The following is a 17,516-nucleotide window of genomic DNA, read 5'->3' on the forward strand; positions in this document are numbered from 1 at the left end:
TCAATCTATCTATCTATCTATCTATCTATCTATCTATCTATCCATCCACCCATCCATCCATCTATCATCTGTCTGCCAGTCCATCTATCTGTCTATTCATTCACCCAATCATCTATTTATCATCTATATATCATCATCTATCATCTATCTATCATGTATCATCTATCTATCATCTATTATCTATCTATCTATCTATCTATCATCTATCTATCATCTATCTATCATCTATCTATAATCTATCTGTCATCTATCTATCTTTCTCTCTCTCATCTATCTCTCTACCTCTTATCTATCTATCTGTCTATCTGTCTGTCTGTCTGTCTAATCTATCTACCCTAAATATAACAAGAGTGCATATTTGTCACCCTACACACAACTCAACTCCAAATGATTGAAAGACCTCAACATAATGATAGATACCCTGAACCTTATAGAAGAGTAAGTAAGGACTATCTTTGAACTCATTGGCACAAGAAAAGGTTTTCTGAATAGAACAACATTAGTACAGGCACTAAGATTAATAATAACTGAGACCTCACGAAACTTAGAACCTGTTCATGACAATGGACACTATCATCTGGACAAAGTGGCTTCCTGAAGAATGGAAAAAGATCTCTACCAATTATACACATGATAGAGGGTTAATATTTAAAATATATAAAGATCTTTAAAATTTGTACACCAAGAAAAGAAATAACCCAATTAAAAATGGGGAAGAGAAGCCTGGCATGGTGGCGCACACCTTTAATCCCAGCACTCAGAAGACAGAGGCAGGCAGATTTCTGAGTTCGAGGCTATCCTGGTCTACAGGGTGAGTTCCAGGACAGCCAGGGCTACACAGAAAAACCCTGTCTCGAAAAACCAAAAAAAAAGGGGGGGGGAGGCGGAGAACTAAACAGAGAGTTCTTAAAAGATAAAACACAAATGTCTGCAAAACAAAGAAATGTTCAACATCCTTAGTCATCAGGGAAACTCTAATCAGAACTACTTTGAGATTTCATCTTGCACCAGTCATAATGTCCAAGATCAATAAAACAAATGGCAAGTCATGCTGGTGAGGATGTGGAGAAAGGAGAACACTTATCCATTGTTGGTGGAAGTAAAAAATTGTATAGTGACTGTGGAAATCAGTGAGATGGTTCCTTAGGAAGCTGGAAATAGATCTACCAGCTGTTTCACTATTGGGCAAATACTAAAGGACTCTACCATACTATAGAGACCCTTGCTCATTCATTTTTGATTTATTGGTGCCTTATTCTAGTAGCCAGAAGTTGGATACATTTCCAATGTCCATCAGTAGATAAATAATGAAAATATAGTACATTTATACAATGACATATTATTACTCTGCTATTAAAAAATCAAAATAATAAAATACACATATAAAGGGATAGAACTAGAAAAAAAATCATCATGAGTGAGGTCACCCAGACCCACCAAAGACAAGTATGATACATTTTCTTTCACATGTGAATGTTAGCTTTTAAACCTTCAATAGCCATGCTACAAACTGTATAACCAGGTATAGAGTAAAGAACTAGGGGAGATGGAGGATCATTCAAGAAAGGAGAACTAGAACAGACACTTATGGAGAGTCAGGAACAGACTGGAACAGATGGGTTAAACAGGGGAAGGAGAGAAAGAAAAAGAAAATGAGGAGGGAAAACTAACACTGAGAATCATTTGAGGTGTCATCTTGAAACCTACTACTGTAAAAATTTCTTTTGAAATCTAAACAGAAATAGCAGGGCAGGGGGCAAGGTTCCAACAAGACATCTTTGTCAACAAGTAAAACTTCTAGTGTCAGGAATAGGTTACATCTGATTGAGGTGTTGGCCAAAACATCCCTATGGAAACACCCAAACAACTTGGGCTATTAAATGCTACTCACAAACTGATGATTATAAGTTTCTATTACTGAAGACATACATATCTCAAAAGTTGAACTAGAGTTTTTATCTCTACTAACTAGTATTCCTAGTACTGGAAGGTACTCTGTACTCTATCAGAAAGGAAAGGGAACCAACAACCCAGCTATAAACCCTGTGATCTATAATGGTGACATACCTGCATGGTAAACTCTTGCAGTAGTGGCACAAACATTGAGGGAGTAACCAAATGCTCTCTGATTGGATTTAAGGCTCACTTCATGAGATGGAATCCATGCTTGACACTGTTCTAATAGCCAAGGACTTGAAATTAGATAGGTCACAGGCCTAGCAGTAAACAAAATACTGTTGTTCTGCTAAAGAACACACAAATAAAATGATTCCTTATAACATTCGGCTGCATCCATAGATCAGTGTCCCACTCAGCCATAACCAGAAATGATTCCTCTTACAATACATGGGAAATAATACAGAGATCCACGATGTGCAAAGATCAAGAACACTCAATCCTAAAAGATATTTTTTTTTCATTAAGCTCCACCCACTGACCCAGAGCTCAGGGAGATATGCACAATAGGAGGCAGAAAGATAGTAAGAGCCAGAAAAAATGGATGGACCAAGAAAACCATGTCTTCCAGACACAGCAGGACACAGTATAATGCACTTACAGAGACTGTGGCAGCATGCAAAAAAGACTTCCTCAGGTTCAAGCTAGAAGGCATCCCAAGGCTGAGAGGGGGAACTGGACATGGGCTCTTCCCTAACCAAGAAGCTATCTCCAACTGACAACCACTTGCAAATGAAAAGTCATTTTTCTCCAATGTCATCTCACTGGGCATATAAACTACACTTAAGGGTGGGTCCTATGCCCAGCAGTACATGGACAACACAGGGTAAGCTCAATGACAGTTTTGCAGGGTTTTTTTTTCTTTCTTTCTTTTCTTTTTCTTTATTTCTTTTTAGGGGGGCAGGGTTTCTCTGTATAGCCCTGACTGCCCTGGAACTCACTTTGTAGACCAAGCCGGCCTCAAACTCAGAAATCCACCTGCCTCTGCCTCCTGATGCTGGGATTAAAGGCATGTGCCACCATGCCCGGCTTGTAGGCTTTTTTCTTATATTTAAAAAACATTTTTATAGTTTCTGATTTTCTGGTTTTGTAGATTTGTGTGTATGTATGTATGTATGTATGTATGTATGTATGAGTGCATGTGTGCATATGTTATCTCTATGTATTCTCTATGTATGTGTGTTTGTTTATGCCACATGTCTTTTCTTTTTAAAAAAATTTGTGTTTGGCTTGCCTTTTTAAATTTTCATGTTTGTTTTCTAAAGAGAGAAAGGAGGTATGAACTGAATGGGTGGGGAGGTTCTGGGAGAAGGTGGGGGAGAGAAGGTATGATCAGAATCCATTTTGTCAATTTTCAATAATATAAATAATCTGGAACAAAGCAAACAAAAAATCAGACAAAGGAAGTGATATGAAGGAGTTGAATAGAAATGTTGCTTTGATTTCTGTAACTCACATTTTACTTTATGTTTCGTAGCTTTGGAAGTCATTCCTGAGTGCAGCTCTGGGGTGGGAACAGTAATTTTAGCATTTGCTATGCATTAGCTTGCTGTGCTTGAGGGCTGCTTGCTTCATGAGCACTGTTGCAGTATAGTCAAGCAGGTCCTTCCTGTGCTGTCTAAATTTTATTTTTGTCAACTTGTCACAACCTAGAGTCACTTGGAATCTCAATTGATGGATTGCCATAATCAGATTGATCTGTGGACATGTCTATGAGAGATTGTCTTGGTTGATGTTTGATGTGGGCAGGGAAGCAGTGGAGCACTTAGTGCATTGTGGCTAGCACCGTAACCGGCCAGGTTGTCCTGAGCTGAAATAGAAACAACCAGCTGAGTACCAGCCAGTGATGGTTTCTGCTTAAGTTTCTGCTTTAGTATTTCTGCCCCAGAACTCCTTTATATAATGAACCTGGAAATATAAACTGAAATAAATCTTCTCATGATGGGAGCATCTTGTATCTTTAGTCACTATTTTACTTTTGCTGGTACTTTGAGCACTGTGCAATCATCTGCTTTTTGACCTAAGTGGTTGGAATTCCTATGAGGACACTGGAGTGTAAGAGGAGAAGTTTGAATAGATGTCACTGAGTAACTCTGCAGTTTGAGAGTTTAATTACACTGAACTTTGCTCCTGAGAGCCTTATCAAACCTGAGCTGACTTGTGATTTCCTAACAATAAAAACTATGTATTTAGTGTTGATAATACCCCACCCTATGTTAGTAATAAAATATTTTATTATCTATGTCCCTGTGAGCAGGATAAGAGGATAAATATATGAATTATTCTCACACTGGATTCTAAATGCACTGAATTTCTTAACTTTGACTAATGGCAAAATATTCATTTGCATAATGATCTTGGCTTTACCAGGATCATCTGTAAAGAGCTGTCGAACTCCTGGCTGGTTGGAGTTCTGGGCACTTTTTTGTGCATTTTTCTTGGTTTAATTTTCATCTTAAAAACATATTTTGGTATCACCTTTATAATAAAAAGGCAAGAAATTCTTTATTACAAAAGGAAATTAAAAGGCTTAATCACACCCACTTGACTCTAAGTTTCAATAGTTAAACGGAAATTATAAAGCAAAGTAGCCATTGTCTTACTTGTTTGCTTCACATGGTGACAAGAATGTGGTTTTGGCTTCAAATAATTTGGAACTTCTTTCCTTACTCTACTGGAATAAAGTCTGGGAGCTCTATACCTGGAGGAAAGTTCACAGCTGCTTACATGGAACAATATTTCTTCTGTCGTTCTGTGGTTGCCCCACTGCTGGGAATTTTGTTTTGTGTGACCAACTCAAGAATCTGGAAGGTCTTGCAGCTTTGTCCCTATCAACAGGAGAAACTGTTTTCATGTCAGCAGAGTCAGCCAGTGAAGCCACAAACAAGATCGTCATTTCTGACCATTTTTCTGTGCATCAGGATGCATTATTCCTTTAACAGTCTTAAGCGACAGCATCGCCATTTTGGTCTTTAAAATTCTTACTATATATACTCATTGGTATTTTGTTTGTATGTATGTTGTACCATTTGCATGTCTAGTATCTGAGGACAAAAGAGTTATGTCAGGACCCCTTAAAACTAGAGTTACAGACCATTGTGGGCCACCATGTAGATGCTAGGAACTGAGCCACTCCTTTGGAAGACCAGCCAGTGCTCCTAACCATTGAGCAATCTCTCCAGTCCAGTATCACCATATTATATGAGTATATTCAGGATGTACAATAAACTAGACCCAGACATTATCACTTATTTTATCTAACAACATCTATTGCTTAGAATGGAAGTAAAATTTATTTGTGAATGTAATCAGAGGTTAGAAAATCTTCCTTAGTAGGAGAGTGTTACTATCAGAACTACTTGAGAAGGACTGATCAAGGTGATATGTTTTGTGCGTTAGGTGGGAATCCTGAACAGAGTCTTCAAGCAGCTGAGACATGAATTTCTAAGAGGTAACACTGGGGTCTTGGAAATGCTGATGTGCATAATGCCATTGAAGGGACAACCAGGAGCCCAGATCTTTCCTCCCTACAAAGTAATGACAATTTTGGAATGTAAACTTCTGAAAACAAAGAACTTGCCAGTTACTTAGTACTTTTTACATTTCTTATGTTTGTTTTATACTTGGTGTGCATAGGCACTCAGCAGTCACCAGCTGAATAAATTAAGACAACCCAAGTAAATGCAATGGTGCATAATAAACGCTACAACAAAGGTGGAAATCAGTTTTATTAGAGAAGGAAATGATCTCATTCTTTCTGGTGGATTTAGCCATATCTCAGATAATCACAGGTAAAGAAGAATGCAGACAGGAGCCCAGACTTTGAGGTATGAAGTAGCATTGTGGGGGCTGTCACTAACATGTTCAAGTTTTTATTCTAAGATCACTGCATCTAGAATCAAGGAGCAGAAGCTGGCTCTGAACTTGGAGATCCCAGACCACAGGATAAGGTCCTGTGACTTACTGCAAGCTTTGGAATACTCGAGGAACATGAAAAGCTCCCTACCCCACTTCCCATGGCAATAAAACTAGTGTAAATAAACACAGTTTATGATGAGATCTTCTTTGTTAACAGTAAAATATCTGAGATCAGAGCTAAATCAGGGGCTTTTGCAACAATTGATGAAAGAGGCGATGAATGATTAAGGAAGTGATGAGAGCAGACAGTTTGTACAGCAGGGTGGTGTGTATCTGTATATGAGGTGTGCCCGTCCCCTCTGTGGGTGTTGGGGGGGTTGACACTAGGTCACATTCTACATTCCTAGACAGCCTGAAATTCACTATATAGACCTGTTTGGCCTCAAACTCACATATATCTACCTGCCTCTCTACTGAGTGCTGGGGTTAAAGGCATATGACTGACAGGGAATGGGAAAGTTCCATTAGCTTGCTCTCAGGAACTTAGCAACTGATTATGTCATCATCTGCTCCCACTGTCACCAGGTGAGCTGGGTGTGTGCTGAGGATAAAAAGGATCTCTAGCCACTCCGGCTCTCTCTGTTTGTTCTCTGTATGTGTCCCCTATCTCTGCTCCTCTTCCCCCTCTCTCTGCCCTCATGACTCTCTCAAATGCCCCATGTCTACATGTCCATTTGTCTGCCTCTATCACTTCCCCAGGTCCTCCCACCTCTCCTGTCCTCCAATAAACCTCTTTTATACCAGATCTGTTGTACAGCATAATTTCGCATGAGCCTACCAAAGTACCTTCCCTCTCAGAATTATATTTTGTAGCATTGCTCACTGTGGGTGCTGGACACTGAATTCTGATCCTTTTTGAGAGCATCAAGTTCTCAACTACTGAGTCATCTCTTCAGCTCTGTTTTGTATTGTTTAAGACAAGATCTCATATCTGTTTATCTGGTTAAACATTTTTGATATTTATTTATTTATTTATTTATTTATTTATTTATTTATTTATTTATTTATGGGTTTATTGCCTGCATGTATGTCATGTTCTTGCCTTCAGAGGTTAGAAGAGGGTATTGGATGCTCAGGGCTAGAGTTACAGGTGCTTGTGAGCCAGGATGTGAGATCAAATCCAAGTCTTCTGATAGAGCAACAGGGACTCTTAACCCCTGAGTCAACTTTTCAGTCCCGTTTAATCTGCTCTTTAAAAGTTAAAAGTAGTACAAATCCTTACTACCAACATTAACTACTGTCTACCAAGCTCAAAGTCTTACATCTGTGCAAATGCTTGATACTATCTTTAAATTGTTTCTGCCACCTCAAGTTCAGCATTTTCCCTCCCACACTTCCTCTTGTAGCTCATATCATCTTCCAATAAATGGAATTAGAACCTTGCAACTCATCTTTCACCGATGGTTTGAAATAAATGGCCACTTCCTTTCCAGCTTGAGAATTTATATATAGCCTGTGCCCTGGACAGTTCTCAGCCCTACTCTACCGGCTCTTGGGTGTCAGGGTCGAGTGGGTGCAGAGTCAATGACACAGACTCCAGACCCTGGGAGCAGATAAGAATGCTGTTGTAAGCTCATCTGAGCACTGCTGCAAGCCCTTTTAATACCCTCCACCCACGCCCCCATTGATTCCAAGAAAGTATCTCTTCTAAACAGCAGTTCCTGATTGGCTGGCATTATTTGCATCAGCAATCCTTGCTCTTTCAGGCAGTCCTCAATTAGGTCCTCCTGCAGGATATGATTTTGCAGCTGCAAGACCCCCAGTGTTTACATAGAGGCCACCCCGCTAGAGTAGTCTCCTACCCAGTTTCTAGTACTGATCCTGATTGCTTTCAATAAGGTTATATTTCACTCAGTATCAGAAGTATCTTTCTAACGAAGAATTTTGAGCCAATGATCACTCAGCCAGACACTGTGAGAGCCACTACTGCTGGCAAGATAAAGATGAACTCAGTCTAGCAAAGAGCCCCAGGCTGTCGTTCTGGAGCCCCAGCCCAGACCTGACTGACATGCAGGAGAGGATTTCTCTGCAGTCTCTGTACATGTATGTGATCTTGCTATCCTTCTACTGTAGTTCCTGCTCCCCCCCCCCTTTTGTTCATTCTTTGATTACCTAACTAATTCCTATTCATAGTTTAGAGCATTATATGATATCAAGTTCATTATTTAGCCTTCTAAACCCAGCCTTCATCTCCCTTGGTGGATGACTGAAATTACTTTGTACTGTGACAGTTCTCTGCACACATTACAAGTGGATGATTCTTATAGTGGTTGAAAATATCTGAATGTAACCCTATTCTTTTGGAATTTGAGCTCATTGAGAGAGAAATGATCCTTTGTGCTAATTATACCTTTTCATTAATATAGTACCTGATACACAGAAACTGCACAAAAACTTGTTCAACTGCCGTAGACAATCACAGTAACTGAGAAAGAAGTAGGACCCATAGAGAGAGGTGTAAGATGAAAATCTGAGATGTGTTATGCATTAACTTTGAATTGCCTAAGAGGAAGGCTGGTCAAGAAAAAGGCTGCAAGAAGTAATAGTAAATGCAGGAAGAATAATACTGAATCTATTTTTTATTAGCAGATGGTTAAACAGAGTGAGTTAAACAGTGTTCAAGCAAATGGCAGAAAAAAAATCCCCCAAACAAAAAAACCAAAACCAAACCAACCAAACAGCAACAACAAAACACAAATGTATTTGCTGGGAAAGTAAATACACAATTTGCAGCAAACACTGGAAACATCTCACTGGGCATCACAGCATCTCCTAGGAACTCAATCATATACTTGAACTTCTTTTGTGACGCAAAGTTTTAGACACTTTCATAGTCTTTGCCGTGCCTGTGTGAGCGAGCACTTGTGCAGGAAGATGGTTGTCGTTCTGACAGGTTGTCATCTTGTTACCAGGGCTCTGATTGGTTGTTGCAGTATCGTAGCTGGTGGAGTCCAGGGAAACATGACTCAAGGCAAGGCTGTCCACACTGTGGGCAGAGTAATTGTAAACCATCTGGAGGAAGGCTGATTTGGTGTTAGTCTTCTGCTTGCAAAGAATAATGTAGCACTTGGGGAAGAATATACAGCAGAGAATCCCATAATTGGATATCAGAATGACTATAATCTCCACGGCGGGCAAATACTTGCCGAATGTGGTAGTATAGACGGGGATGAATGTGATCCAAGCTATGAAGTAAATCAGCATCCCAAAGGTCAGGAACTTGGCTTCATTGTAATTCTCAGGAAGTTTCCTCCCCTTGAATGCAAATACAAAACAAATGAAGGCCAGAACTGCGATGTAGCCCAGCATGGTACCAAATGCCAGTGCTGACCCCTCCTCACATTCCAGGATAATGACTCTAGGCAAGGAGATATTCTCTTCCACAGTAGGTGCTGCCAGGACCAGCCAAAGAGTGCAAATGACCACTTGAATGCCCGTGCAGGTAAGAACAATGGGAACAGGCCTATAAAAGCACTTCAGGAACATTGTCAGCTTGGGGTCAAAACTGAAAGCTAGCAAAATTTTCAGGGACTTGGTCAAAATACAGGAGACACAGAGAGTAAAGCTCACCCCAAATAAGGTCTGCCTGGTTTTGCATGCAAAGTCTTGTGGTTCTCCAATAAAAAAGCCCGTGCTGGCAAAGTTAAGGGCGTGGCAGATGAGCATCACATAGCAGACCACTAATCCTCCAGATGATTTCACGACAGGTGTCTTCAGGTTTCTTGTAAATATTATGCCAATGGCCAGAACAAAGGCGATTCCAAGTAGGGAGAGGGCAATGAGGAGGAGAGCCAAGGAGTCATCCCAGTCGAGATACTCTACTTCCTTTTCGAAGCAGGTAGTGCTCCTTACTGGGGCCCAGTGAGTTTCATTGTTGCATAAAAGGCAGTGATCCATATCTAAGAAGGCAAAGAGGTCAGTTCCATTCTAAACATTTAACTAGGTGGTTGTCTACAATACTGTATAAAAAAGCAAGGTCAGGGAAAGTCATATTAGTTACTTATTCAAATTAAACCTACACAGAACCCAGATAAAGTGGAAGAGGAAGGTAAATGGAAGAGATGAGGAAGATGGGAAGGGTAATACAAGAAGTCAGAAGGTTTGTTGGGGCAAATTTCTTCTGAAAATCTATATATACTAGTCTCTTAGAATCTTGCTGTTACTGGTATCCATTTGGGGACCTTGTTCCTAAACGTGGTTTTGGAATTACACAGAGCTCAAGGCCATCTCCTCCCTCTACGCCTATGATTTTTTGTAATCCTGTCCAAGCTAACTATACTGTGTAAGACTATTCATGAATCTGTCTCTCAAGGACAAAAACAAACGGAGGGGTGGGGGGGTAGTTCAGTGGTAGAGCATGGACCTAGTACACATAAGGCCCAAGATTTGAGACCCAGAATGGAAAAGAAGGAAATCTATAAAACAAAAGGTAAATTAGAATTAAAATAGAATCCTGTCTATTAGAATTAATAGACAGAAAAGAAATAATTTAGAGGTGTCATTGTGGGTGTGGTGGTGAGTGCCATTACCTGTCTCATTACTGTAGTGGTTTTCTGGGCAGCTCACACATTCATAGCAACAGCTGTGCTGGCTTCCTGTAGCTTTCTTCATTTGACCAGGGCTGCATTCCTTGGAGCATTTAGATAGAATTTGCTACAGTAAAAGAAAAAAAATCCAAATAATTTAAAAAGAGATTATTCTAGCCATTCTTCACTAAGTAGCATTTTTCTTCCTTCCTTCCTTCCTTCCTTCCTTCCTTCCTTCCTTCCTTCCTTCCTTCCTTCCTTCCTTTCTTCCTTTCATTCTTTCTTTCTTTCTTTGCTTTTTGACAGGATCTATGACTGATATAGACTTCACTATATAGTGCAGGCTGGACTTGAACTCACAGAGATTCACCAACCTCTGCCTCCAGAGTCCTAGGATTAAAAGCATTCACCACCATGCCTGGTAACACTTACTGCTTCTATAAGCAAATGGAAATTAGCTCTTTCAGAGAGCTCCCAGCAGAGGCAAAAGCACATATGACTAAAGCTGACAAAGTGAGGGTCTGGGAATGTCTGATTCCAGGCTGAAATTCTGCAAGAAAAATAAGACTTCTGTGGGTTTTTTTTAAAGGAAAAATTTTAATTTTATGTGCACAAATCTGTCTCTCTGTGAGATCTGTGTGTGAGTCCCTGTGTTTGTGTGTGTCTCTTTGTGTTTGAGTCGCTTTCTTTCTGTGTCTGTCTCTGTCTCTCTGTCTCTCTGTCTCTCTCTCTCTCTCTCTCTCTCTCTCTCTGTCTCTCTCTCTGTGTGTGTGTGTGTGTGTGTGTGTGTGTGTGTGTGTGTGTGTGTTCCATAAGAGGGTGTTGCATCCCTTGGAGCTGGAGTTACATGTAGCTGTGAGTCACCAATATAGGTTCTAGGAAATAAACTCAGTCCTCTGGAAAAGCAGTTAAGTGCTCTTAGCCACTGAGTCATCTCTCTAGCCTATAAACTTTTATACTTTTATAAGAAAGTTCTTAAGAGTGGATACCTTTGAAAAACAAAGCAATGGGATATTTAGAATTTAAAACTATTGGATTTTCAAAATCCAAAAAATATAAAAAATGTTTTAAAAATATTTTAGTTTTGGTAGCATTCAGTGTGGTATTTTAACATATGACACAATGTGTACCACTCAACTCCATACACCCTTTGCTCATCTGTAACTTTTTAAAAAAAAAGAATTATTAATTTATTTTATATATGTGAGTGTACTGTCGCTGTCTTCAGACACACCAGAAGAGGGCATCAGACCCCATTACATATGGTTGTGAGCCATCATGTGGATGCTAGGAATTGAACTCAGAACCTCTGTACTCAGTACTCAGAACTCAGTACTCAGAACCTCTGGAAGAGCAATCCGTGCTCTCAACTTCTGAGCCATCTCTCCGGTCTGCTCACCTGCAACTTTTAACAATAACTACCCTATATTCAGCTTGGCTACTTAAGTTTTCAAATAAGAGACAGAACATATGGTGTTTGTTTTTCTGTGCTTACCTCTCTTTAACATAATATTCAAAGTTCTCATCTTCTTACAAATAACAAGATTTCACTATTCTCTATAGCTGATAATCTCTTTTGTGTGTGTGTATACCACATTTGCTTACAATAATAATTAAATCATTATGAAAATTTAGATTGTAATTATGTATCATTAGGAAGAACAAAAGTGCAGACTTCCTTCTTAGGAACACACTACTTTTCCTTCCTTCATATGAAGAGATTGGAAATGCATTCTAGAGTCCTGTACATATAACTTTGAAATAAAAATTGAGGTATAATTATTTGAGGTTTTGGACAGTGACAAGTGACACTACAAGTAGCCTGTACATTGACAAGTACATCTTGAAATCTGACCAAATGATCAAAGGTATTGTTGGCTTTTACAATAGCCTAGATATGTATGAACATCTCCACCAGGAAGAAAGACTTGTTCTCTTATTGGTAACCGTCTAAACCTTCACTCTGGAGCCTAAAACGTCACTCCTCTGCCTCAGAGCAGATGCCTCACAGGTGCACAGATTCTGTCCTATGGAAAATGGAGACAATTTTCCTAACAACTGAAAAATAGTGCTTCTTGTAAAAATAAAAGATAATTCCATTTTTATTCAGTGAAAGGAAGGCAGTATATGGTTTAAAAGCCCAGTGTAAGCTGCAGTACTTAGCCTAAGGCAGTCTCATCAGAGGGTGATTGACAAAGCTGTGATAACAAAGAAGAAAAGGAAAGTTTGGGTGCACAAAGGATGGCTGCATTTCTGCCTCCTAATGAAACGGTCTCCTACTTTACTAATCTATCTACAAGGAGGAGAAATGTTGTTGAAGAAACTGGTTTTCCAACAATACTGTGTTCATTCTTGCACTCACTAAATATTTTCTGAGTGATTGTTAGTATGCCAAGCATGGTTCTAGTTGGAGCCATGGCAGAGAACGAAACAGAATTTTTTCCCCTCAAAGGTCTTCAGTTCTAGTTAACCAAGTTGACAATAAAAAATAAGCAAAATAAGATAAAAATAAGCAAAATGGGCAAAATAAGAGATGGTGACAACTGAGGAAAAAAATAAAAAAGACAGGAAAGTGAACAAAATTAGATAGGTTGATGATACAATGTTTCCTCTCTCCTACCCTCCCCTTCTTTCTCATTTCTTCCCCTCTCTTTTCCTTCTTCCTTTCTCTCTCTTACTCCTTCATAAATCAAACACAGTGTTAGACGTGTATGTGACAACTGAGCTACATCGCAAGCTTAGATGTGTGCTTTGTTTTTTCTTCTTTTTTTTCTTTCTCTCTCTCTCTTTCTTTCTTTCTTTCTTTCTTTCTTTCTTTCTTTCTTTCTTTCTTTCTTTCTTTCTTTTTGAGGCAGGATCTCACTGTTAACCCAGGCTAATGATTCTCCTGCCTTAGCTTCTCAGATTCTGGGATTACAGGCACTCACCACTATCCTGGTTCAGGTGTGGCAATTTTAAATAGAATGCAACAGGTGCAGATCACTTGCATTAACAGAAAGGAAGGCACATATGACAAAGAGTGGGGACTGTGGAGTTACAGGAGAATGGAAATTAAGGGGAAGATGGAGGGAGACAAGGTGTTGGAGACAGAGAACAGTTTAAAAAAAAAAAAACAAAACAAAACAAAACACTAGCTTTTACCTGGAGAGAAATGTGATGGCCTGGAAGAGTTTTGAGCAGAGACCTGCATTTTCCAGGATGTCTTACAAACAGACTGAAGGGGTTCGAGTGTAGGAGGAGCAGTTACAAAGCTAACACTGACCTGGATGAGAAGCAACTGTAGCTTGTAGTGGGGGGGGTGGGGCAGTGGTACATCCAGCATGTAAAATGGTAATCAAACTTCAGACTCTGGAAATTAAAATTTCAGTGGGTCTGCGGTGTTCGAGTGTGTTGTGTTACACACCTACACACCGGGAGCAAGGATTCCATCGGGGTGCCCCTCATAGGCAACTAACAAAGGAGAGTTGCCGTTTCCTGAGATGCAGGAAAGAATATCAAGAGCTTTGTTTTGGAGATAGTCAGTGAGGACAACCATCAGATAGATATCCACATCCACGTAGAGATGCCAATTAGGCAGTCGGCACTTATTTGAGTTAAAAGATAAAATCAAGAAGCCACCAGCCTCCCACAGAATGACATTATTTAAAGACAGGAAGGAGCCTGATAAGGTCACCAAACAGACAAAAAAAGAACAGAGCTGAGCCCAGGCACCCCAGTGTTCAGAGGGATTGGAAAGATAAGGACCCAACAAAGGAGGCAGAGGAACAGTGGCTAGAGACACAGGGGAAATCAGGGGAGTGTGGAGTCTAGGAAGCAAATGAGGACTGTGGTGTTGAGGAAAGAATAAGTGGCTGTTAAATGAATTATAATGATGTTTGGACTTCGTGTAAGTGAGCTAGAGAAACAATTTTGATAGATTATAGGCAGCTTAAAATAGAATGGAAGGAAACAACTTGGGAGCAGTCAAGATATTTAATATTTTCAAGGAGTTTTGTTGTAAAGAGAAATAGAGGCTTGGGCAGCAGATAGAAAAGGGTGTGTGAAATCTATGCCACAGTTGCCTTTTGAGTACCAGTGAATACAGGTTTATACTACTATGTAGACAGCATAGAAGAGAGAATCGTGGAGAATGCAGGAGACTGTGAATCCTGAATCAGCAGAGCAAAGCCTTAAACAAGAGAAGGGGGTGGGGCCCACTGGTAAAGTGGAAGTGAAGCCTGAGGAAGGAGCACAGCAGTCCATCCACAAAACCAGATGGAAGCATGGGCTGCTTCAGGAAGCGCTGCACTTCTTTCCCCAATTGCTTCACTGTTTGAAGAAGAGAAAGTAAGATCAACAGAAGACGATGGAACGAAGTCAGAGAATAATATAAAATGGCCAACTAGCAGAAAAAGAGACTTAATGCTGTTAGAAAATAGTCTGATTGATTGCCCAGCAACACCGAAGGTCCACTGGACACCGGAGATCATAAATGCAATGTAAAACTAGTGAACAATATAAGGATCGTATCCCCACTCCTGCCCTAAGTTCGTCTACTGAAGGGATGCACACAGAGTCGAACACAGAGTGAGTTGAATTTTGCCAATATTAAGGAGAGAGAACACTGAAGACAAAGGAGGGAACAGAGGCTTTATGCAAGAATGTTATGCTAGCTGGTCACAGAATTTAGGGAAGGAAGGTGGGTCAGTGGGTAGTGAGAATTCATCTATCCCTGGAGGATCTGCCGGAGAACAGGACTTTCCCACGTGATACACTATTTGACCTGAATTCTGCAAAACAGCTTAGGACAAAAATCACCTTAAGTTTCCTGAATTCACGTTTTGTTTCTTGGTTTGTGGTGATGAAGACGTCATGCTGCAGGTCATATTCTGCCATCTTTGTGACAGTCATGAGGCCATTGGTCTCCTTCCAGAGCACGACGTCATAACCAGTATTTAAATCCCCATGGGCATCAAAGTGAAATGAATTCCTTCCATCAGTGAATGTCACGTTTTTCAGCACGGCAAGTAGCTGTGAAAGGTAAAAGTGTGGGTGAACAGTTTACAGTGCATCTTTTATCCCCATGATGACACTGCATCTCCGAGAGTATGACTTAAACGAGAAGAAAAAAGACACTTGATCCCTGTTTCGGGATGCTTAAATATATAGAACAGTTTAAGAAAGAGCCCACCTCCCATTCTAGATTTGATCTCTGCAGAAGTTTTCCTTCGTGAAATTGTAAAACCAGATCAGATTTTAGAGAGATTTTAGCTATTTCAGTCTATGAAACTGAAATCTGAGCTCTTGCATTCATTCACGTGGCAGACTTTGGAGCAGGTAGGGGCTTAGGGATGGTAAAATACATCTTGTCGTCTTTCCGCTGAATGTCTTAAGTCTGTCCTAGTGATGAACATGCAATAAAATAGCCTCTAGATTTTATTCTAATTAAGTTACAAAATGATTTAGTTCTTGAAGAAAGAAATGTGACTAAAAATTACCTGACTTGCTACCCAATTTGTGAAGTGCCAGCCACATTGAGTTTGTGTGTGTGTGTGTGTGTGTGTGTGTGTGTGTGTGTGTGTGTGTGTTCGAGCGCTCTCTCTCTCTCTCTCTCTTCAGCATTCATCACAGCCCCATTGGTTGCCTAAGTCCATGGTTCTATTTGACTTTGATGGATTAAAAAAAAAAACAATCTATGGGAGAGGGAGAAATTATTCTGAGTAGAATTACTCTACTCAATGTATTTTTCATTAATTTTAAGTGTTTTATTTTTGTCAATATAATACAAGACATTTGGTCTTCTTGCCCCCCTCCTTTCTCTGTTCTAGCCTCTGTCCTCGGGACCAGTGAACTCACCCCAAGAGAGCAGCTTCCCAATAAACTTGCATTTAATATAATCTAATCTGGCTTGAATTGGCTCATTTCCCCAGTGGAGAAATAACTTATCAATCAGGGCTTACTTCTGTGTCTCCTAAGTTCTCGAAATCCAGCATCTCCAGCATAGGATGCCAATATTTCCCCCACCAGACCTCCATATTTCTCCATATTTGCATTTTAACATACACAATAGCTGCCCAGAATGGGAATGATTTGTAACATGTTTGTGTGTTTCTTTCTCTTTTAGACATAATCTACTCAAAGTGTTCTTTATCTATGTTCTCAAGTATTTGTATCAGTCAAAATGTTCTTTCTACAGTGGAAACTACATCATCATTCTGCAGCTTGGCAAGTCTGATCCCTAGGCATAGTTTGCAGCTTCCTTCTATCAGCAGCAGGAGCATCAATCTGGTAAGGTGTTAAAAATACAGATTCTAGGTTCAATTAAGACAATTTAATTACACATCAAATTTTGTGAAGTCCTATTGGGCAAAGTCTTTTGATAAGTACCCCACATGAGCTCCTTGTGTCATTTGCTTTCAGCTTCCTTTCAAGACTCCAGTCCCATGAAGTCCAGAAGACGCTAGCCTTTTGGAGAATATTCTTTTTAAAAATCAATAAATTAAATCATTGCTCCCTCTTGGTCAAACCCTCTCACAATCCTTTCCCACAAGCCCCTGCTCTTCTCTGAGTGGGCTAGCACTTCCTCGTTGTTTCCCAACCCTCACACATCAAGTCTCTGTGAAGTTAGATGTATCCTCTCCCACTGAGGCCAGACAAGGGAGCCCAGCTAGAAGAACAGTTGCTAATGCTGAACTGGATACCGTAGTTAGGTGCTAGGCAGCCATCCTATGTTTGTATGAGGTGCTGTATTGTGTCCTCGTGTGTGGTAGTCAGCCTTGTAATCATCTGATTATGTACCAAATTGGCTGTTGTAGGAGGGGATTCTGTTTGCCTCCCCAGGTTATCTCTAACCCTCACTTAACCTGAAACACCCAGGCAGCCAACAAATACTTCCTAAGTAAACATGTGAGGAATGACCACTAGACATTTTCTCATCTCCTATGTGCCACTCATTACCTTAAATGGGATCAAATAGAAGAAGAAGAAGAAGAAGAAGAAGAAGAAGAAGAAGAAGAAGAAGAAGAAGAAGAAGAAGAAGAAGAAGAAGAAGAGGAGAAGAAGAAGAAGAAGAAGAAGAAGAAGAAGAAGAAGAAGAAGAAGAAGAAGAAGAAGAAGAAGAAGAAGAAGAAGAAGAAG

At 40.0% G+C, this 17,516-nt stretch overlaps 1 protein-coding gene across 3 annotated transcripts in view; it reads right to left on the reverse strand.

Moving 5' to 3' along the window:
* Positions 1 to 8,616: 8,616 nt before the first annotated feature.
* The window catches only part of Gprc6a (G protein-coupled receptor class C group 6 member A), a 17,532-nt gene continuing 8,632 nt past the window's right edge, over positions 8,617 to 17,516 (reverse strand). Inside the window, exons 4-6 of one of the 3 annotated variants that reach the window (XM_021175105.1) lie at positions 15,198 to 15,410; positions 10,404 to 10,527; positions 8,617 to 9,773 (exon numbers count right to left, since the gene is read on the reverse strand). In XM_021175105.1, the coding sequence (XP_021030764.1) occupies positions 8,659 to 9,773; positions 10,404 to 10,527; positions 15,198 to 15,410 (1,452 nt within the window). In that variant the 3' untranslated portion in view covers positions 8,617 to 8,658. The remainder of the gene's footprint in view (positions 9,774 to 10,403; positions 10,528 to 15,197; positions 15,411 to 17,516) is intronic. The other 2 variants (XM_021175108.1, XM_021175107.1) reach the window with 2 other exon arrangements.

The sequence above is a fragment of the Mus caroli genome, chromosome 10 (assembly GCF_900094665.2).
Source record: "Mus caroli chromosome 10, CAROLI_EIJ_v1.1, whole genome shotgun sequence".
Classification (NCBI taxonomy): domain Eukaryota; kingdom Metazoa; phylum Chordata; class Mammalia; order Rodentia; family Muridae; genus Mus; species Mus caroli.